The sequence below is a fragment of the Psammomys obesus genome, unplaced genomic scaffold (assembly GCF_907164565.1).
Source record: "Psammomys obesus unplaced genomic scaffold, mPsaObe1.curated_primary_1811, whole genome shotgun sequence".
In the NCBI taxonomy this organism is placed as follows: domain Eukaryota; kingdom Metazoa; phylum Chordata; class Mammalia; order Rodentia; family Muridae; genus Psammomys; species Psammomys obesus.
This window is the reverse complement of record NW_026594083.1, coordinates 10,318,617-10,343,549: the sequence shown is the minus strand read 5'-3', so window position 1 is coordinate 10,343,549 and position 24,933 is coordinate 10,318,617. Positions and strand designations below refer to the sequence as shown.

Below are 24,933 nucleotides of genomic sequence, written 5' to 3'. Positions count from 1 at the left end.
TCTTCTTCTTTGATAGCATAAAGAATAAGAAAAATAAATTGTTCCATTTCTTTGCCTGCAAATTTCGTGATTTCCTTTTTTTAATAATTAAGTATGACATATACTCACTTATAAGTGGATATTAGCCATATAACATAGGATAAAGTTACTGAAACCTACAGACCCAAAGAAGCTAAACAACAAGGATCCTAGAGAAGATGCTCAGTCTCCATGTATGTTCCCTAATAAAAGGAGAAGAGGCAGTCTCTGACATAAATAGGTTGCCTGCTGCTTGATCGCTTCTCTCTGGTAGGGCCACCTCGCCAGCCCACAGAGGAAGAGGACCAAGGCAGTCCTGATGGGACCTGATAGGCTAGGGTCAGACAGTAGGCGAGGAGGACCACCCTATCAGTGGACTAGAGAAAAGAGATAAGGAAGGAAGAGAGGGAGGAGAAGACAACTAGAGAGGGGACTACTACTGGGATAACAAAGTGAATAAATTGTAAATATAATAACAACAACAACAATAATAATGAAAAAAATGCCCAAATGTTTCTTATTCTTTAATATTCATAACTACCATTTGAAATATTTCAAAATATTTATATATTGATGTATTTAAATACATTTCAATATACATGCTAATATACTTTGGAGGTAATATATTTTAATACACATCCTATTACTAGAAAATATTTTCCTTAATAATCAAAACTCAGTTTCCTTTATTCACTAACTTAAGACTATTTAATAAAGTATGTTTATCTGATCCATTTGGATATTATTATACATATCCAGATTCCAATAGATTAATAAGGTCAATTAAGACTTAATAATGTGTGCCCTAACCAGTGCTGCTGTTCCCAAAGTACCTTCCTAACATCTATTTTAAGCAACCAATTTTATTCAGTTCTTCTTAAGTTAGGAAAGATTTAACATGCCAACACTATGAAATAGTTATGATCTTTTTGCAACTACCAATTTAGAGAGAAATCTGTGAATAACTCACAAATTCATGAAAAAATTCAATTTTATGTAGCCACATTAATACTACAAATACATATAAAAATACATAAAATAGCATCTTGCATTTCCTCATCTACTTTCTTAGAGTAATAGACTTGTATTTATAATCAAATAACTTAACTTGTTTTCATAGTGTTATTGTTATAAATTTTAACTCCCCTAAAGTGTCCATAGAGACTTTGAACCCTGTTTTTAATCCTCTAGGTCTTTTCTAAAACATTCTGTTCTGTGTTCTTAATGGGTGAGTGAACAAACAATGTACTTTACAACAGTGTAACTTAGAATAATGTGTGTTTTCTGGTTCATAAGCTACACATAATTATTCTCTTTAAAAATATCTACAATCTTGTCTTAACTCAGTAAAAGTAAAATTAAAGGCATATATTCGCCTGCCCAGTAGACAGCAGGTGGTACATAAGGAATATGTGGTCTCAGTTATTCTGTTTCCATGTACAGCACAGTTGAAAGTTTAGCTAAACGAAGAAATCTAGTGAACATTTTAGTGGTAAGAGGTACTTAAAACACTTAAAATGCTTAAAAACAGGGCTGCAAAATATTGACTCTTCTCATCGGTTCACAAGACTGAATGCTCAGAGAAAAATCATGCCCTTGTACTCTCAGACAACTTGTGTTGCAGTAAGAGTAAATCTTTGGAGAACAGAATATCCTCCAATGAGTGCAACGTCCCTTAAATGGAGACTGCATCCTGTAGAACAAATGGTCTTATAAGACGTACATGGCCGAATAAGCAAATAGTTTTATCAGCTTTTGCAAATAACCAATAAAGTTGGTTGTAGTGCCTTTGCTTGGATGTGCTGTTCACTTTTTCTAAATTAAAAGACACATGGGCATAATGTAATAAAAATTTACATGGGTCCTCTAAGGCTATGGTAGACATTAACAAATTATTACACCATCTTGCAAGATAGAAATGTTCATATCAGGAATCCTAATATGGAAAAAGATCACTAAATTTATTTGTATGCTATTTAAATGTGGCCACTTTAACTACATTTTCTGATCATGATTTTTAGCATCTCTTGTCATTTGTATATTAAGGTATTTGACTGATTGTTATCTTCTCAGAAATGTTGGAGTCTAAGGTATTTGTTCTGAAACTCTCTTCACTTTTACAAGTTTCTTGATTATCTCAGCTATTTTTTTTCCTACAGCACTGATACAATTAATTCTCAGCAAGACATGACATGACACAAAGAAACTGACACAGGGAAGGAAAAAGAAACACATGGTAATGAAAATGTGAACGATCAAATACCTTGTAGGAATTTCTGAACATGCCCCAAAAGCACTAATTAATTACATGGTTAATATGAGCTAATATAGTGTGAGGCTACATTGAACATAGCTTCACTACGGGGATTCATGAGTCCTGAGAAACAAGCAGATGGGCAGCAGTGTATTTTCAAAAAAGAACAGAGGTTTTAATATCCTCAGAAATCCTTATGTGGATACAAATTCGGAGTACACAAGCTGTTGCTGTTGTAGTAGCCTAACAAATCAGGGTTGGCACAATCTCCATAGGCACATTATGTTTGTTCATTAATGCTTTCATAGTTTTTGTTTTTGTATTTATACAATATTTATTTTTATTTTTTATATATTGAAGATTTTATGATCATGATTCTTATACTATTGGTTCTGTACTCTGTCAGGAAACACAAATTCTCTACTGTCTATTGTTCCTTCAAAGAGATGTTAGAAAATATGCTCTATGTTTGGTTAATTGTAAAATGAATATTAATGAATGGTAAACAATATTCTTCTAAAATAACATAAGGGCAGCAAACAATTGTTTTGCAAAACTTGTAATAAAAGACTGGAATTCTATCATTAAAATAGTGCTCCCTGTACTGGAGACCATGAGATGTAATGTATAAGTAATTAGTAGTCAGGTATAGTTATATTTGAATTAACAGTCACCTCCAGTATGGAGTTAAGAACAAATCCTCTAATAGTTTGGAAATGGTGAGATGGAAATTGGACGTGAATGATGACAACAAAACAATAATGTGATATACTAGACAAATTTAACCAAATTTGTTGTTTTATTTATAGGGAAATATAGATCCCTATCTTGTTCAGGTCATCCTATAATGTGTGAACTTCCCTCTTCATCCTTCAAATTACTGAGATTACTGCTGTATGTTACCATGATCAACACAAAGGGAATCTTTTATTGGGAAGCTTATAATTGTCACTTGGCTAAAAGGCATTGACAAGGAGAAACTATTATATTAGATTGACAGGAAGAAGGTGAATACATAGTAGAGGGAAATAGACAATATTTAAGATAAATATTCATATATTCAGTATCCCATTATAATTTTCCTTTGTTATTGGGAATTTCATAATATCATGATAAATAATTATATCTAACCCCCTTTCTCTCCTTATTTTTTCCACCTCCATGACTTTTTATGTTCATATTTGATGATTGATATGACAAAAGACAGAAATGGATAAATCATGCCTTCATAAATTGATATATATTGATGATTAAGTATTTTCAATTGCAGAATATTGATGACCATTTTCTAAACTAGAATCTCTAGAAAATTATTATTAATTTCATCATTATGGTTGACAATTGTATACTCCAGTACATATTTATGCTAGTTAGAGAAGATCCATTCTAAAAATATGGTTAAAAATATTAAATGAACATAGAGAGATAAATAAGTAATAATCTTAGATAATTTCCCTTTTCATTTTTTATTGAAAATATATTTTCATACACTATATTCTGATCAAGGTTTTTCCTTCACCCAATATCTCCCAGATAATCCTCACCTCACCACCTACCAAATTCCATTCCTTCTCTTTCTTCCTTTTTGGAAAACAGTCAAATAAAAGAGCAAACAAATCAGAATAGAAATGGAATAACAAAGAGAAAGTATAAGAAACACATATACAAACACATAAAATCAAAACATTTAAAACTACAAAGTCAAAACAAAATCATATAAGCAAATACCAGTTCAGATAAAAATCACCAAAGCGATATGAGAGGGAAAAATCTACAAAAATAACATTTTCAAATTTTATTGGCTATCTACTGCTAGGCTTAGGCCTGTAAGTGTGGTGAATGTCTCTAGTGAGGCTCCATTGGAGAGGGCTAACTTTCTCTTTGTAAATGGGTTTCAGTTGGAGATAACTTTGTTTTTTAATAAAAACTGAAATAAGCACATAGATGTATAGGTGAAAATCCAAATTCTTAGTATTCTACTTCTGTGACAATAATTGGCTCTAAATAGATGGAGTGTTAATAAATGAAACAGTTTGTCGTCAGCCATGCCTGGGCCTGATACTAGCAGCACTCCAGCGAGTGGGAACCAATGATGTGAAGTATGCTACATGGGGTAACAGAATTCTTAAACCCCAATGTTCTACAAGACAAAATATTGTTCTGTTTTTCAAATATATATGACAAATACTAGAATAATAAAATGAATGTTGCTAACATTTCAAGCAGTTGCTGGTTTTTGTGAATCAGACTACTGTGTAAGTCATCTTATATGGAGAAATCTATAGAAAAATCTTGTATACCTTTAAAAATATATTTGTCTTGTGTATGTGTATGGTTATTGGTGTATCAAGTTGCTCATAGAGAAATCAGAGGAAAATTTTACAATTGATTACCTTCTTATAGTATACGTGTTATGAAGATTGAACTCTGGTCATCAGGCTTGGAGTCAGTCACCTTTATTCTTTGAAGTCTGATCACCAGTTTAGGCATTAGGCATTTTACACTCCACCTTATATGTCCATAATAGATAAAAGTCTGTTTGTATAAATGAAATTATGTTTGGTAGCGTTTTATTTTAAAATACAATTTGATATAATGAGGGTAGATTCAACTGCACAGTAACTAAACAGCTCTCTTTGATTTCCTGATAAGTGAGGTCTTCTTCCTCTTCTATTTGTCCTTAGCCTACCAGGTCTCATCAGGGTTGGCTGCATCATCTTCTTCCCTGGCCTGGCAAGGCTGCATCCCCTAGGGGGAGGTGATCAAAGAGCATGCCACTGAGTTCATGTCAGAGATAGCCCTGTATTCCTTACTAGAGAACCAGCTTGGAAACTGAGCAGCCAGTGGGCTTCCTTTGATCAGGGGGTCTAGGTTCTCTCCATGCCTTGTTCTTGGTTGTAGTATCAGTAACTGCAGGCCCTCCTGGATCCAGGTATTTTGGTTCCATAAAATACTCACAAACCGAATTCAAGAACACATTAAACATATCATCCCCGACGACTTTCCACATCTTGAATGAGAATTTAAAGCCACCTTCTAAAAAGAACATTGTAAGCTGAATGAGAATAAAGCCTGTGTTCTAAGAACGGACAAATATGAAAGAAAGTAATTTCATTCTTGATAGTACTTCTGAAATGCTGCCCTAATCCTGGATTACCTAACAAATAAACATCTAAGTCCGGGAGAAAAAAAAAATCTTCTTTCCTTAATACCTTTTAATCATATTTCCTTTTGCCTAATTCCAAATGTATATTTTAACAAAGAAGCACTCAACACTGAGTTTAAGAGAGAAATCCCTAGAAAAAAATGAGGCCTGACTTGTTTCCTGCAGGATTATGCAGTGCTGCATCTTTTATGATACTGCTTAGGTGAGGGAGATGAGACAGAGTCCGCTGCGGCTGCACCCTAGGTATGCTCTTGCACGATGTCCTTTACATTTTATCTTAATGATGTTCCTTCTTCTGTTTGCATTTTGATGCTGAAGAATGTCATGTTCAGTAGCATACTTAGTTTCTATCCCTATTCTTAAATAACTAGAAATAATAACACTCCTAGAATTATTAGAAGTAAAACATCATTCCTAAAGTATGCTTGATTTATTAAAACTCAATAACAATGAAGGTTAAAAAGGCATAGCATGAAGTAATCAATGTCAGCTACTGCCCTTTGAAAACAACAACCTGCTTGCACTGAATGTACTATTTCTGTTACTCTGCTGTCAATTTATTATATTATACAACCAAACATACCTTTAACTTCAAATAAAAATATCCACAGAAATATTTAGTAACCACATTATTATTTCATTATAATTTAATGTCGACTGTACTATTTTATTGATGTCCTTTCTCAGAAATCACTAATAATCAGTGTTTTGCAGCAAAAACCCCTCTGGGTACAACTATAGGTAAGTAAATGAAAGTAAATGAGACAAGTAAAACCTATTCTAGTGTAATTAATGAGGCAGCTCTAGTCTATGGTCTTTAGACAGAGAGATGCTCTTGTGTACATAATTTTCAAATGAGAAAATGAGAATTTCCAAGATGTCTGACGCAAATTGCGTTGTACTGTCAGAGTAGATCTACCTGGTGTCCAAGGAGACCTTCAGAGACTCACTCTTGTTTTGAATCCTTAAGAAAAAGCATGAAAAAAAAAAATCACCAAGCTGCTCTTTTTTGGCAGCTTGAAGTCTGGAGCAGAGAGAGTGATGTTTCCTAAAAACAGATATAAGCAAACAACACTAAAGGGCCTTAACTCCAGGTTGTATTTACATGTTTGTTTGTGTGTGTGTGGTGGTGGTGAGGGAAGGGCATACAAAACAATAATAGTTTAAAAAAATTCCAAGGATGAGAAATTCTATTATGTCACATAATGTTAGCTTGGTTGTAGAATATAAGAGTATAAACTACTGTGTCTACATATAAGGGCAATATATTATCTTTTCAAGGTGTTCATGTTGTTATTTTGATTTTTTTTTTTTTTTGGAGCTTAGATTATTTTACTTACGCTAGCTCTAAGAGTGTAAGCTAGCTATATTTTTGATACAAAATAAATAAATATGAAAAAATATATATATAAAAATAAGAGCCCATAAATTTGAATGGGAATGTGGAAGAATATGGAAGTTGTGGGAAGGAGGAAGGCACAGGAAACTATTAATTTAAAAAGAGAACTGACTTGTAAAGGGAACATTGGAATTAAATGAGAAAACCAAAATGGTATATAAAATTGTTTACTGACATATTCCATTCAAAATCAATTTACTTACCTTAATGTCTTAAAATCTAATATTCAAGTTGACATAGTTAACAAAATATAGAAAAGCTGTTGAAACTGTATTCTAGTACTACAAAAACACAATTTTAAGCATATATATATATATATATATATATATATATATATATATATATATATACACACACACACACACACATTTTTTTATAAAACATTCAAACAAAATTTGGCTTTTGGGAATCTTTTGATAAGTAATCACTTTCAGTGACTATCAGCAACATATATAATAGTGAAACAGAATAAACATACATTGGAAAACTTTGTCCACGATCTCATAACAAGCAGAATCCCTCTTCACAGAAACCTTTAAAAACTCCCTCACACCTCTTAATGTCAGAAGTCCTTTGCTCACCAATTCAAATTTAATCCAAATGATCCCTTTTACAAAAGGTCACTGCCCATTCTCTTTTTAAATGCTGATAGATCTATTTCATTATAATAACTGTTCTTAGGTGCAGTGTGCTAATATTCCTATCTTGGGAAGTTGACCTTCATTGTCAACTTGAAAGTATCCATAATCATTTACAAGGGCTACAGAATTTAATGGTTAAGGGCACTGGCTTTTGTTCCAGAAGAAAGCAACTCATTCCCCATCTTCGACGTAGTGGCCCACAACTGTCTGTAACTATATGACCGCAGGTCTTACATTCTTTATAGGAACCACACATACATACAGTGCAGAGGCAGGCAAAATACCTGTACACAAAAAACAATGCAAAGTTTTTTCAAAGAATCTTCTAGAAACACAACTGTGGGCACATGTAGGAGGATGCTTCCCAGAGGTTTAAGGGGGAAAAGGAAGTCTTGTTGTGGTTAAAAGTGAGACATACTGCCTCATGAACTAGAGTCCAGTAAGGACTAAAGGCCAAAAGTAGCTGAATGCCAGCATTCCTCTCCCTGCTTCCTCATTCCCAGTACAAGGCCAGCACAGGCCAGGAACTATTGCCACGATGAATCACCACCTCTTAAACTGTGACTCAAATGAAATCATCCCTTACTCAAGTTACTTTTATCAGACATGTTGCAACATGAAAAGTTGGTAATAAAGTTCCAATATTAGTTTCAATGAACCACAAATTTAGAGTAATGTACTAACATTAAATGAAAAAGAGAGAAAACTAGTCACATAAAGAAAAAATGCTATTCATTTTATGTTTTTAAATCACATTTCAGAACTATAATTAAGGTCAAAACCATCAAAATATATTTTGAAAATATCTGCTTAAACTTTAATAAAAAAAGAGAAGGTCACATATAGTGATGATTTTCATGAATAGAAATATTAATGTTACCCTTTACATCATTAATTATGGATTCATTCCTAGTCAACCTTTGAGATCATTGTGACTCCTCATGTAATAGGAAATAAGGTACAATATATGAGTCAGAAGGTACTTACACTTCTGTATTTCACAATGTATTCTAAAATAGGAGCCCCTCCATCATCTTGTTTGGTGATGCTGATTTTAAAACTCTTCCCACTGCTTGGTTGTCCATGTATGGAAGGCGGACTTGGCTCACCTAGGAAGTAACAGGAAACTTCCTCATAAACAGTCGCTTTCCATGCCAAAGAACACTGCTTTTTCATTAAGCCAACACCTTATATCCGATAGCATTTTATTTGATTTACTTCAGATATGTTGCCATTTTGAGCATTACTTGATGCTCACTTGTGAAATAGTTTTTAAGGCTCAGATGGTTTAGTATAATTTCTATGTTTAAAGTGTGAATTTCCATGTCGTATAGAATAGGATCATTTATAATGACACTATAATAATTTTAGTTTAATATAGCATTTTGAGATAGCTAAAAAGAAGAAACTAAATTTCTAGTAGCAACTATATTACATATACATACACTAGAAGTATTTATTCATTGATCACCTCTCTCTGCAGATACAGCCTTGCCAGGCCACAGAGCAAGATAATGCAGCCAGCCCTGATGGGACTGGGATGTGATAGGCTAGGGTCAGAAGAAAGGGGAGGAGGACCTCTCCTATCAGTGGACTAGGGGAGGAACATAGGGGGAGAAGAAACAGGGAGGGAGAGATTGGGAGGAGATCAGGGGGGCTACAGTCTGAATACAAGATGAATAAATTGTAATAAATAAATTAATTTAAAAAATTAACCAGAAAAAAAATTAACTTAAAGAAGTTATGTTTAAAATTTTTTATAGCTTAATAGTTTCATAAGTTTATATAATATTAATTAAATCATTTTCACTTCATTCCCTTCTCTCTTTTATCTAAAACCATCTTCGGCCTTTTATGTCTTTCTCATTGTGTCACCATCGGTGTATAATTACTGTTTACTGGAGCAAGGTCAACTGTTTACTGGAGCAAGTGTCCATAGCACTGAAGAAAAGGACACTCCTCCTAATAGACATTAACAGCCAGTGTTCTCTCAGGATTGGGTAGGGCTTCAGGAACTTTACCCCATTATTAATGATGAAATGTTAGTACCTAATCTCATATAGGTCTAATGCAGATAATCACAGCCTCTGAATGTTACTTTATTATATGGCACAACTTCATTTGAAAAATAAAATGAAAAACAAATATAGATTCTGTTGCAGAAAGTAGATGAAACAGTGTCTTCCGTTTGTATAAAATTCAGTCAACCAATCAATAAAAAAATCGCACCTAATTTCAAAGGATTTGTAGTGTTCGAGAAAGGTTGACAAGTCAGCAACAACATATTATGGGAAGAGAAGTTTTATGATTTAGGAGGAAGGAGAAAATCAGACAATGAGAGTCATGGTGGCTGTGATCTTGGTTGTATTGGTGGTAGTTGCAGAATGTGTGTGTCTATGTGTGTGCAAACGTGTGTGCTGGTGTGCATTGATGTGGATGCCAGAAGGACAAAGTTATCTCTTTTTTAATTTTTATTTTTATTATATGGTAAGGTCTGGGAAGCAACAGAAAAAAAAATCTTTGCCAAAAGATAGAGAGTAGAAATCTACTGTGGTTGTTGGGGTGATATGTGACTTAATGTTAATTACTGGCCCCAAAGGTCCCTGCACAGAGGAGCATATTCTCAACTATACTGTCTTAGTTGTGTAAGCCTAGCTCCACCTAATTTAAAGATGATTGGTTAATAAAAAATGATGAAGTTTGGGGTTTGGCAGAAGAAAGGGAGGTGCAGTTTGGGGTTTGCAGGCAGGAGGGACCAGGTGGGGTCAAATGTCCACCTGGAGAGAAGGAGGAAGAGACAGGGTCAGAGAAGAAGGAAACAGATTGGCTCTGTGGGTTAGAGTGGGAAAGGAGCATATGGCCGGATCAGCGTGGATCGAGGAGGTGGAGAACATTAATAATATTTTTGGACCATGAATGGGTGGTAGCTTGCAATTGGGCTGGGAGGTAAAGTTAGTTTAGAGGGTTAATATCTGCAGTGTCCCAGGTAAAGGCTATTATAGAAAATACAACAGGTGTCTGTGTTTTTATTTGGTTGATAGCAGGTTAGATAGTACTGCCGTGATAATTATAGCCTAATAATAAACATTTGTTAGGCCATACATTTTAACAACAGTTGTCAATTTGGTTGACCAATATTTTCATGCAGGAGGCAGATTCTTCCCCAGATTTTACAATAGCTGTATTCAGTCGTTCTCAATAAACTGTCTCACAATTTTAAAAATGATATAAGGCAATGCCTTTTAAAGCTTAAAATGACTTTACGTAAACTAAATTGGCTACAAATTACTCAAACTAAGACAGATTTGAGATTTGTATTCTTATTTTTTAAGGTTCACATAACCTTCCGGATATTAGCTATATCTCAGTAAAAGAGACATGTCACATAACATTTCTCTGTGAACACAATACAATCTGCAGACATAATCTAATTAATCACACTATAAATATAAAATATTTCCTAAGAGCATATTTACTGTTTATATTCTACTACAATTTTATTTTCTTGGCCAACTTAGAGAAGAGCTATTTTTATAACCCTCAAGATGCCACTTACTCAGTAAAACCTTCAACAGAGAGATAATTCACTTCCCTAAAGTATTGAAATGCTTTTCTGCATTTAAAACTCCCATTAAATTTTCAAGAGAAGGATCTGGAAACAGAGAGTGAGGAAGTTATGGCTACTTACGGACTGGCAGAGTCTGGAATACTTCTATTTTACTGTAGTCACCTTGCCCTTTGCCATTTACCGCTGCTACCCTGATTTCGTAAGTAGTATTTGGTTCCAGGCTGCTCAAAACAACCATTGCTAAGAATAACAAAACAAACCAAAAAAAAAAAAAAAAAAAAAAAAAAGAAAGAAAAGAAAAACATACTTAGGTTTACATCGTTACAATAAGGAAAAGCGTTGGGTTTATCACAAATCTGGGAGAATAACCACAGAAGAATACCTGAAAAAAATAGGTCATATAAGCATAATTACTGAGCAATCCTTTTTGGTGTGATTCTATTGTAGCTCCCACAAAAGCACTAAATAATAAAGGAACAAATAAGTAGCTTCTTTCAGGACACTAACAGAAAGTCCAAACAGTCATTCAATTATTATTTTTATTATTACTAAGAAATAAAAATGATATGAATATACCATGTCCTTTGTATGTAAGTACCTCACTTAACTCAAATCAATTTTTCCTTCATAACTTAATGGAAACGTGGGATTAAATTGAAAATGTCTGGGCCTTCAGCATGAAGTTTTCTACTCATGACAAAGAAGTGTCATGAACTTGAATCTGCAGCAACTGTGGAGACATTCATTTTACAATCTAGAATGAATTAAATTACTTCAAATTCAGCTGGGCATGGTGGTGCATGCCTTTAATCCTAGCACTTGGGGAGGCAGAGGCGAGACAGGAGGGTCTCTGTGAGTTCCAGGCCAGCCTAGTCTGCAAAGGGACTTTAGGAGAGCCAAGATAGAAAAGCCCTGTCTTGAAAAAAATAAAACAAACAAACAAACAAACAAAAAACAGTGTGTTAGTCCTCTTACTTGTACATTCGACTTTAAATTGTTTTCCATTACATGCAAACCTGGGTTTATATAAAGAACCTGAAAGGTCCAGAAGCATATTTCCATTATAAACATTGGATGGCATAGGGAAGCCTCCATTGTTTCACAGATAATTTGACTTTGCTTCAAGTTTTAAAGCACTGATTTTTAAGTTTGGTTTGTTTGTTTTTGTTATTTTATCATTTTTGTTATTTTCCTGTTTTTTTGTTTTATTAATTACAGTTTATTTGCTTTGTATACCAGCTGTAGCCCCCTCCCTCACTTCCTCACAATCCCACCCTCCCTCCCTCATGTCCTCCCTGACCCTCTTTAAGTCCACTGATTGGGGAGGAGGCTCCCCTTTCATCTGACCCCAGTTTATCAGATTTCATCAGGACAGGCTGCAATGTCCTCCTCTGTGGCCTGGCAAGGCTGTTCCCTCCTCAGGGGGAGGTGATTAAAGATCCAGCCACAGAGTTTATCTTGTGCTTATATGGCACTACTTATTCTGACAGAAAACAAAACAAAACAAAACAAAACAAAAAAACTAATTGGAGATACACTCTCACAAAAACTCCTTGGTTTTTTTTTTTTAATTCTGTTTTCTTTTTTATTATCAATTAATTACAATTTATTTCAATTTATATAATCGCTGTGGGCACCCGCCTCATCTCCTCCCAATCCCACCTTCCCTTCTTCTTCTTCCCACTATGTCCCTCCCCTGGTCCTCTGATATAGGAGGTCCTCCTCCTCTTATATTTGACTCTTGCCTATCAGGTCTCATCACGACTGGTTTCATTGTCTCCTCTGTGGCCTGGCAAGGCTGAACCACTCAAGGGGAAGGGATCAGAGAGCCGGCCACTGAGTTCATACTTATATTATAGTATCAAAAACTAAGAGAAATGTTTTTTTTTTTTTTTAATTTAGAAATCTACTGGGATTGGTACCTTTTTGTTACAATCAAGTCATGGATTCTTTATATAATAATCAATTGCACTCCAAGTTAAAAGGATATATCAAAAGAATGTCTGATTAGTCATAAGATATGATTAAATTCTACTCACTGGAGACCAAATTTAGAAAGTTATTAGTTTAACTGTGATTAAAACTTGAATCTCATATCCTTTATTTTATATAATTATTATTACTATTATTATTACTAATACTACTATTAATTTCTCCAAAGATAAACAAGTTTCATGTATACTATAGTTATCTTTTTTATCTAAAATAGAGAATATGTTACACATATCACCTAAGAACAGATAATCATTAATATCAATACATAACACAGGTGTCAACTAGAAATTACTATAAGACTTTTTTATCTGACTGACATGTAACAATTGTGCATTCTAATACTGAATACTAAGTGATATTTTTATTCAAACATTATGTAATGTTAAAAGGAAAGCTCAGTATCCAAGTGGGTTCTCTAGTAAGGGGAATAGGAACTGTCTCTGACATGAACTCAGTGGCTGGCTTTTTGATCACCTCCCCCTGATGGGGCAGCAGCCTTACCAGGCCACAGAGGAAGACAATACAACCAGTCCTAATGAGACCTGATAAACTAGAGTCAGATGGAAGGGGAGGAGGACTCCCCAATCAGTGGACTTGGAAAGGGGCAGGGAGAAGATGAGGGAAGGAGGGTGGAGTTGGGAGGGAATGAAGGAGGGGGCTACAGCTGGGATACAAAGTGAATAAACTGTAATTAATATAAAATATTAAAAAAATTAAAAAATAAAAAGCCAGATAACCTAATTCTGACCTAACTCTTAATTATTTTGTAATAAAAAGTCTTCAAAACCCTTTCTTCTAACTTTAACTAGGCTTTGTTTAACTTTATGCATATGCTCTAATACCAGCAGAAAGGATAAATTTCCCTATGGAAAGGTTTCTACATATTTCTCAATTTTATTATCTGAAAAGGAAATAAAATTTTCTGTGAATAATATATAACCAGCCACATCCTCAGATTTTAATGAATGATATCAGTTTCCATAAAGGCCATTTGGTAAAATGTTGACTGACTTGGAGAAACACTTTGTCCAGATGCTGCGTGGATAGCAAAAAACATCTGAGCGTAAATAAATGATATCAGAACATGCTTTAACTCACAAGGCTTTCAGGAAATAATTCCCCAGTAAAAAACAAAACAAAACAAAAACAGCATGGGAATCAACAAACATAGAACTTAAACTCCAGAATAGTTATTTTATTAGTAGGTTATTGCATAGATGCATGTAGTTATAGAGACTTCCAAATGGGGAGAGAACACATCTAAGAATATTATACATCAAAGCAATGATTTTATTGTTGTCCATGGGGAAGCCTCTTCTTAATGTAATACTGACAGTGTCAAATCATCAGTAACACGACTGCAGAAAAATGAGCTGAATAAAGACAACAATAGATGTGCTAAGGACTCTGCCCTAAGAAAAGAACTACAGGCAGCTACGGAAGGCTGAGAGCAGTAGTGTCTTTCCCATGCAAGAGCACAGCAGTTGGTTTCCTAACACCAATGGTCAATCCTAAAAGCACATGATATTAAACCAAGCAGATTGTCTTTACTTATTAACAAATAGTCATGTAAGTAAGAACAAGTAATAAAGAAAAAGAGACTATAGATGTGAAGGAGGCCAGAGATATGTGGAAGTTTGGAGAAAAACAAAAGGAAAAAGAAAATGATGTATTTATATCATTATCTCAAAAAAATAACTGCAAAATAAAAGAAAATAAAAAGTTATTCATTTCTGTCTTTTTAATAGCTAAATATTATACATTACTGGAATATAGAACTATTTTAATATGTACTTATGAATATTAATGAACATTTATATAGATGATTTACATTAGTGCATGAATGCTTTAGCATATGAGAAATAATAAAATATAGTTTCACCACTGTCAACAACTTTGACTAGCTACTTAAACCTCCTTATTTCTATGATAAAAACCTGAAATCATCATCATTACAGAGCAGAAAATGCTATGTCTACTTTGATCACAGCTAATAGTATAGCTCTTATCCTTTTGTTTTATAAGCCAGCAGATGAAGAGCAGCAGAATTTAAAGCTTATCATTTTAATGGTAAGTAAAATTTACTATGAAACAGAAATTTTTTTGTTGACATTTTCAATTTAAAAGTATATTTCCCAGGAAGACAATGCAGCCTGTCCTCATGAGTCCTGATAGGTTAAGGTCAGATAGAAGGGGAAGAGGACCTCCCTATCAGTGGACTAGGGGAGGGCAAAGGGGGAAAAGAGGGAAGGAGGGTGAGACTGACAGGAGACAATGGAGGAGGCTACAGCCAAGGTACAAAGTAAATAAATTTTAATAAATAAAAAATAAATAAATGAAAAACGTATATTTTTAAATCTTTTGGTTAAAAATTGGTAATAGCTAAGCTATAAAAGTATCAGAGCATACCTAAACTCATGGAAATCTGTAGTTTGATACTTAAACTATAAAAACATATGTTTACAAATTACTTGAAGTATTTATTCATTTCAAGCGAAATGTCTGACTGACTGTGGGACCTTTCTTCTTTATTCATGTGATGCACAAATCAGTAGATTTTTTTTCTTCCTTCATATTAATTTATTCTTCTCTATTTCAAGGTTACTCAGTATACTGAGTTTCACATCAAAACAGATTTTAGGGCAGAGAGGCAAACAGTGTGGGCTCAAATATTGTTACAGTCCTGAGTTGAAAGACTCATGGGTAAGGTGAAGAGCAGTAGGACCTACAGACCTCCTTCAAAATTACAGGAACTAAGTAAGGTTCTAAGTATGGGGGCAAGTTGTCCAAATTTATGTACAAGAAGTCAGTCTGTTTTCAAGTCCTGCTTATGAAAGCTTGCTGAAATAACACTGATTGTGAGGTTTGTCAACTTTTGTGAAACTATGATTATTTTGTCACATAGAAAGGGTTTCAAACATGTTTAAAATGAAAGTTAAAAAAAAAAAAAAAGGAATACATTCCAGGGCAGTAAAACATGGGTCTGTAGGCTGTCGTCCATGAGGTCCCATTTATTGATTATTGCTCTTAGAGCCTGTGCTGTTGTAAGACTCATAACCAAACCTTCAGCAGAGTGCAGGGAATCATATGAAAGAAGGGGAGTTACTATGACTTGGAAAGTATAGGAGCTCCACAAGGACCAAATATATCTGGGCACAGGGGTCTTTTCTGAGATGGATACTCCACCAAGGACCATGTATGGATATAACCTAGAACCTCTGCTCGTATGAAGCCCGTGGTAGCTCAGTAACCAATTTGTTTCCCATAGTAAGGGGAACAGGGACTATTTCTGACATGAACTCAGTGGCAGGCTTTTTGACATCCCCCACCCCCAAGGGAGGAGCAGTCCTGTTAGGCTACAGAGGAGGACTTTGCAGCTAGTCCTGAAGATACCTGATAAACCAGTATCAGATGAAAGGGGAGAAGGTCCTCCCCAATCAGTGGACTTGGAAAGGGGCAGGGAGGCTATGAGGGAGGGAGGGAGGGTATGGGAAGTAATGAGGGAGCAGGTTATAGCTGGGATACAGAGTTAATAAAATGTAACATAATAAAAAAATAATAATAAAAACATGGGTCTGTAATTTGAATTTCCTTACTTAAGAGAGACATACATGCCCTAAATCACCCATAATTTTGTGGCATACTACCAAGCACAGAGTTTCTGAATACCTAAGGTGGAACAACTACTACCTGAAAAATGCAAGCCTGCCCATTCTGTAAAAAAATTGCACCACAAATTGTAAAGTTAGTTAATAGATTTCTTTCCTTCCATTTGCCCATACATTTGGACAATATGTGTGGGATGGCTTCTTTCCCTATAATTTATTAGAAATTCAAAAGCAAAAATTACCTTGTAGTGTAGCCACATTAAAAACTACTACGTGTTCCCTAAAGACAAACGGTATAAATTAGTGCGTATTCCAGCAACATTAAGTCAGCATGACTTGGAAACATCACATCGTCCAGTTATATACAATTTTTCTTTAAAGAAACAGGTTTCCTTCTCTAATTTAATGTTTTAGTTAGAATTGAGATATGATTGAGTTTCTTAAATAAATGTTGGCTATAACTAAAAAATTCTGGCCTAAAAATGCAAAGTGTGCATTAAAATAATAACATTTATTCTGGCACATGAAAGAAAAACACAAGCTTTGCTTATCCTGGTTTTACAACTATGTAAAATACTAGAAAAGGGAAAACAGAAATTACATTCTTCTTTCATAAGGCGTCAAATTTTATCCCTGGGAGTTAAATAAGTTTTTCTTTGTTTATATACCAATAAATCTCATTTCTTTAACTGTCAACAGGCACAAAGACTGTTGAATATTTACAGCCTATGGAGGAAAAAAAATGATTGAGGAAACTAATTAAAATAAGCAAATATCCACACTACGATTCAATTTAGCTGCGTTCTCTCTATTTCTTAAATCCTGGATTACTGCAAGTGTTTGCCCGACATTCACTGTGAGCAGATGAGATGTCCCTCAGGCTAGAATTACAGCATCAACTGGACTTGAATGGGAAAGCTGAGGTTGCCACGAACTATGAAACCACTATGACAACAATGAGAAATCGCAAAACATGGGTGAGGGTAATTGCTCACTGACTATTACACTGGTCATTAGTCTCCGCAAAGAGATCTAAAAACTCACAGGACTGTGAAGTTTTCCAGTTAATATGCAGGTTTTACTGGGTAAACAAAAGAAGTAAAACCAGACATTTCTCATCCATTTTAGTTTGCTTAAAATATAACTCCACTTTCACAAGAATTTGAAACAGACAACTTGTAATGAAAATATACTTCTTTTACTGTTTTTTTTTGTGTTTTTTTTAAGTTTTTTAATCACTTTATTGTAACTGAATGCACAGATTAAAAACATCACATAGCTAGGTAATGCTAGCCAGTCGAACACTTTCCCAGTCCCAAACTGTGTGGTTCTCATAAAACATTTTTACATTAGGTTGGACATTCTAAATCCAGGGAGCTTTGCTTAGGGTCTTACAATTTCACTATCAATAACATTTTTTTTTTATCAATAAAGCTAAATTTACAATATTTTGATTCTGGAATAATCTCAAGGCTAATCCAAAATAAAATTTATATGAGAATCTACATATTTATTTCATGTCAATAATTTTTACTTATTTTGAATTTTAAATTTGAATTTTTGTCTAAATTTTAGTTTTTTTAAGTTTTCAATAGTTTTCTAAAAACTCATTTTTCCTGTCTAGAAAGTATTTTAGGAAGATATTGTTATTATACATAATATAATACATGTGACATTTTCCTTGATCTACGTCACTTTTAATAACATATTTGTAAAAAATAATTCATTAAGTATATATTTTGAAAAACAGCAGAAAAGTACCAGTTACATATAAAATAATTTAATGAATTTTAGTCATGATGCTTTTTACAGGACAGAATAGTGTCTTGAATTCAGATGATGCACATGATATATAAAAAAATGTCACTTTTATGAAAATTTTGATTTAAAAAGTTTCATCAAACTAAACAATTGATAAATAATTCATACTTTAAAATACTTTGCAATTAAAACTTAAACTTAAAACTAATTTAAAATTTTGCCTTAAAGCAATCAGAATAGCTATAATAAATAAAGCAAGACTATTATCCCACAGCATTCCTGAGCCTTCCAGCTATAACACAGTCTTGTCTAGAGTATGCTGTCTTTAGTCAGATAAGAGAAAGTAATTGATTATATGATTATATTAATAGGTCAGCCCTGAAAACATATACATACAAGAACATTATGCTGCATGAGAAAGTTATTTTGATTATTTGTATGTTTTATAAATATGTGTGCGTAAAAATGAATGTATCATACAACTTATTAAAAAATTAGTTCATGAATTTGAAAGACAGCATGAAGAGAGTAGATGAAAAGATGTAAACAAAGGCAAGGGAGATTAAATGCTGAAATCATATTCTAAACTATGAAACAAGATATTTTGGTTCTGTTGCTCTCCTTATGGAGTTCCTGTCTCCTCCAGGTCTTTCTATCTCCCCCTTCTTTCATAAAATTCCCGGCACTCTGCCCAAAGTTTGGCTATGAGTCTCAGCATCTGCTTTAATACCCTGCGGGGTAGAGTCTTTCAGAGCCCCTCTGTGGTAGGTTCCTGTCCTGTTCCCTGTTTTCTCCCTCTTCTGATGTCCATCCCATTTGCCTTTTTGAGTAAGGACTGATCATCTTACCCATGATCCTGCTTCTTGCTTAGCTTCTTTAGGTGTACAGATTTTAGTATCCCAGGATCATGCATGGAGATAACCTAGAGCCCCTTACAGATGTACCCATGGCAGCTCAGTCTCCAAGTGGATATCCTAGTAAGGGAATCAGGGACTGTCTCTGACATGAACTCAGTGGCTGGCTTTTTTTTTTTTCCCCCTTTTTAGTTACAATTTCTTAACTCTGTGTCCCAGCTGTATCCCGCTCCCTCATTCCCTCCCCCTCCCCAACTCCCTCCCTGGTCTCCTCCCTGCCCCTTTCCAAGTCCACTGATAGGGGAGAACCTCCTCCCCTTTCATTTGACCCTGTTTTATCAGGTATCTTCAAGGCTGGCTGCAAAGTCCTCCTCTGTGGCCTAACAGGACTGCTCCTCCTGGCTTTTTGATTGCCTCCCCCTGAGGAGGGAGCAGAGGACACAGTGCAGCCAGTCCTGATGAGACCTGATAGGCTAGGGTCAGAGGGAGGGGGAGAAGGACCTCCCTATCAGTAGATTTTGGGAGGGACATGGGAGAAGATGAGGCAGGATTGGGAGGGGAAAAGGGAGGAGGATACAGCTGGGATACAAAGTGAATAAACTGTAATTAATAAAAAAGTAATAAAAATTTTAAAAATATTTGAAACAAGAGAATATTTAAAGGAGGGAGCAGGCTCTTTCCCATTTTGGGTGCTGAAAGAAGCATTTTCCATACGTTTCTTGCTTTATAGTCATGAAAGATACGGAAGAAAAAGGGTTGTCACATCTTCCTCTGAGCTAAGAAAAAACCTCTGAGGCCAGGCATATGGCAAAGGAGTCTCTGAGTAGGACCCAGAGAGGACATTGTGCAAAACTACAAAACGGGTATCTGTAATGTTCTGGAGACACCAAGATGTAGAACATAAGAGCTGCAGGCAAGTAAAAGAACTAGCCAAGGGGTAGAAGTGTGCAGCAGCCAGCAAAGCTGGAAAGAAAGAGTAGTTTAAGTCCCTTAACATCAAACATAAAGCTAAAGGATTTGTGAGATATCCTGTTGAGTTTGGATCTTGCTTGGGCACAGTATTTGCTTACTGTGTCCTCTTTCTTTCACTTTGGAATGTTAATAATATTCTGTGTGATTGTAAGTTTTAAGTATATAATTTTATTTTTATTTTATTTTATTTTTTTTCATTTTATAGTGGATGGCAGAAATGGATGGAGAAATGTCTTGAGCCTCAAAAGATAACTGAGCTTTGGTCTTCTGTTTTGAGACTAAAACATAATGGAGACTTCAGGATACGGCATGGGGTGTAAACCTATGTCAGCTAGGAAGTCAGGTGTATGGTTTGACTTATATGAACTCATAGTCATATAGATTTTAATACTTGCTCCTCTGCTAGCTGACCTGTTTGAGAACAATTAGGAGGTATGGCATTGTTGGCATCACTGGGGATGGCATTTAGGACTTCAGAAACCAACTGCATTCCCACTGATATCTCTCTCATGCTTGTGAAAAAAGACTTAAATTCTCAGCAACTGCTCCAGCACCTTGCCTGTCTGTCTAGTGCCAGTCTTCCTTCGATGAAAATTATGGGTTCCAACCCTCTATACATGTTAACTCCAAGTTAAACACCTTATTTTATGTTACATTGGTCATATGATCAGTAACCAAAAAATTACTAAGGCATCTGCGTATTCATAATTGAGATCAACTCCTATAATACATGTTAAATACTCAATATTTTCTGTATTTTTTCTTGTATTGAAAACAAATTTCCTGCAATATATTTTTATCTGTTTTTTTTTTTTCTCATGCCCATATGCTCTTCTGGTATCTTGAATATATTTTTCCCTTGGAGTCATCTCTCACCTCTGGCTTTTACAGTCTTTCTGTCCCTTTTTCTGTGTTGATGCTGAAGACTTAAGGTGAAGCGTTTCTTGAAAACACTACTACTATTGACCTGTCCAATATCAATTTCTTGGGCAATTTAAAAGTGACAGCAATAGTTCTATCTTATGCAGTGGGCCTTGTATCCAATCAAAAAAAATGTTTGCTTACTCCTGAAATATTTGTATAAATATTACATAGCATATCTTGTATGAAGATCTCTATTGCAGGTCTCAGAGTTTATGGCTGGATGAAGACAATTTCCTTCCACCTCCAGTAGTATGCAGAGTATCTATCTCGTACCATGAACACTAGCTAATTGAAGTGAATCTTCTAGTTGGTCACAAGATCAACTTCTCCATCTTTAATGATATCAATGTCTTCATCAAGAGGTCCTTACCTCTTTACCCTCACAGTGTGGAGAGTAGCCAATACCTTTGATAACATCATGTGAGGTTTGAGTGTTTCTATAGGCTGGCTTTGGTCAAAAATTGAGTAATATGTAACCCATTTGTGGCACTGGAGGTTTCACTTGATGGTATTAGATGTTGAGTTGAGGGATTATTTCCTCAATAATTCGGTCACTTCACTTAGACTATTTCTATGTGTATGTATGTTAAGAAGCTTATATTATTGTAGGTTTCTGTATAGCTTTCCAAATGGCTTTAAGTGTTGGTCGTCACCGGCCTCATACTCTCCTTTACTTTTCTCTCCCATCTCCCACCCAATTTACTATTCCTACTTTAGTTTGCCTTTTGTCTTTACATAACTATAATATACATATTATATACATAATATACATATAATATACATACATATAATCTATTATCCTTTCCACTGAAGATCATTTACCCCTTAGTCTCTTACTACTTACTCAACCTCTGTGGTTATTAGAATGTATCACAGATTCAGAAGCTTAAGTGTTAGCGTCCACATGTAAGAGAAAACATAACATTTGTCTTTGGATGTCTAGGTTACCTATCTTTGGTTGATAGTGTCTAGCTCCATCCACTTACCTGTAAACTGTGTGCTTCATTCTATTGTGCAAATAAAGCATATTTTCATTATATGATCATCAGCTGGTGGACATCTGGGCTTTAGATGGGCTAGAATGGAAGTTTGCGAAGTGCAGTGGGAAATTGCTACAAGAGTCCTGAATACAAAGGAAACTGAGATACAGTGGAAGAAGGGAATCCCACAGGCAGGCTGCAGCAGGATGAAGAGTAAGACTGAAGGGATATGCTATACTATATACTTAAAATTTTTAGGAACAGTAGTCTGTTCATTTAATAGCATCATGTGATCTCTTTTCCCTTCATTGCAACCTACAACACATGCCCTCATAAAAATAATCACCTTCTATATTTGGTATCTTTTGTGTACTTTTAATTTAAATTTTTGATCATTAGTGAGTTTGAATACCAATTCACATAGACAATGCATTTTTATTAATATTAATTAATTTCCCTTTTGTGTTTTCCATAAATTCTTTATCAATATCATTCATTATCACTGTGTCCTAGCTTGCTTTATGTTGCTGTGATAAAATACTCTGATCAAATGAAACTCAGGGGAGGAAAGATTTTATTTGCCATACAGGACATAATCTATCATGGAGAAAAGCCAAAGCAGAAATTTTTAAAATGAAAGTACGACCATGAAGACCTGATTTTTGACAAAGATGCCAAAACCATACAATGGAAAAAAGATAGCATCTTCAACAAATGGTGCTGGTCCAACTGGATGTCTACATGTAGAAAAATGAAAATAGATCCATACTTATCACCCTGCATAAAACTGAAGTCCAAGTGGATCAAAGACCTCAACATAAAACCAGACACATTAAATCTGCTAGAAAAAAAAAAAGTGGGGAATACCCTAGAACTCATTGGTACAGGAGAAAATTTCCTGAACAGAACACCAACAGAACAGGCTCTAAGAGCAACAATCAATAAATGGGACCTCATGAAACTGAAAAGCTTCTGTAAAGCAAAGGACACCGTCATCAAAACAAAGCGATTGCCTAGAGGTTGGGAAAGAATCATCACCAACCCTTTATCTGACAGAGGACTCATATCCAGTATATATAAAGAACTAAAGAAGCTGAAAAGCAGCAAACCAAGTAATCCACTTAAAAAAATGGGGAACAGAGCGAAATAGATAATTCTCTGTAGAGGAATATCAAATGGCAGAGAAGCACTTAAAGAAATGCTCAACCTCATTAGCCATTAGGGAAATGCAAATCAAAACAACCCTGAGATATCACCTTACACCCATCACAAGATGAAAAACTCAAGGGACAACACATGCTGGAGAGGTTGTGAAGAAAGGGGAACCCTTCACTGCTGCTGGGAATGTAAACTTGTAAAACCAATCTGGAAATCAATCTGGTGCTTTCTCAGACAACTAGAAATAGTGCTTCCTCAAGATCCAGCCATACCACTCCTAGGTATATATCCAAAAGAGTCTCAAGTACACAAAAAGGACATTTGCTCAAACATGTTTGTAGCAGCTTTATTGGTAATAGCCAGAAGCTGGAAACAGCCCAGATGCCCCTCAACTGAAGAATGGATGCAGAAACTGTGGTACATCTATACAATGGAGTATTACTCAGCAATGAAAAATAAGGAAATCATGAAATTTGCAGGTAAATGGTGGGACCTGGAAAGGATCATCCTGAGTGCGTTGTCCCAGAAGCAAAAAGACACACACGGTGTATACTCACTCATATAAATATACAACATAGAATAAACCCAGTAAAATCTGTACATCTAAACATACTAAGCAAGAGACAGGACCCTAACTAAAATGGTCAATCCCCATCCTGAAAGGCAAAGAGGATGGACATCAGAAGAAAAAGAAAACAGGAAACAACCTAGGAACTTTCTACAGAGGGCTTCTGAAAGCCAGAAGAAGAAAACAGGAAACAAACTAGGAACCTACCCCAGAGGGCCTCTGAAAGCCTCCGCCCTGTAGACTATCAAAGCAGATGCTGAGCCTGATGGCCAACTGTCGGGCAGAGTGAATAGAATTTTATGTAAGAAGTGGGAAATAGCAAGAGCTGGAGAGGACAGGGTCTCCACAAGGAGAGCAACAGAACAAGAAAATTTGAACACAGGGAACTTCCCAGAGACTCATACTCCAACCAAGGACTATTCATGGAGATAACCTAGAACCCTGACAATGCAGCCACTTCTGATGAGAACTGATAGACCAAGATCAGAAAGAAGGAGAGGAGGACCTCCCCTATTAGTGGACTTGAGGAGGGGCATGCATGCAGAAACGGGGGGAGGGTGGGACTGGGAGGAGAGGAGGGAGGGTCTTATGGGGAAATACAAAATGAATAAATTGTAATTAATAAAAGTTGAATAAAAAATTTTAAAAAAGAAATTATTTTAACTCTCTTTGTCTCAGAATTACATTCAACTACTTTTCAAATATAGTGCATGCCCACTTTCCTAAGAGTGTTTATACTCAGCAGTGGGCTGTGTGCTACTATATAAATTAGCAATCAAAAACATGTTCCATATATATACCCAAAGTTCAATTTGATGGGAACAATTCCTCAACTAAGGTTTCCTCTTCCCAGGTGCATAATATTGACAACCAAGTGTAGCTATCACAAGTGCAGCCGTTCAAATTGATGAAGCAGACACTTCACTGTTAAATCATTGCTTTTCCTTTCTTATTTGTCCCCACAAGTCACATTGATATCATAGTATGAAATACCACTAAACTTTAAAATTCCAAGTATTTACATTTTTTCAGTATTTTATTATATTAATATCAAAGATTTCACTAAA

At 35.1% G+C, this 24,933-nt stretch overlaps 1 protein-coding gene across 1 annotated transcript in view; it reads right to left on the bottom strand.

Annotated features, from left to right (window-relative positions):
* Ncam2 (neural cell adhesion molecule 2) overlaps positions 1-24,933 on the bottom strand; it is a 319,248-nt gene that overhangs the window by 46,825 nt on the left and 247,490 nt on the right. The window contains exons 13-14 of the mRNA XM_055617845.1: positions 11,167-11,286; positions 8,466-8,587 (exon numbers count right to left, since the gene is read on the bottom strand). Coding sequence (XP_055473820.1) covers positions 8,466-8,587; positions 11,167-11,286 — 242 coding nt within the window. The remainder of the gene's footprint in view (positions 1-8,465; positions 8,588-11,166; positions 11,287-24,933) is intronic.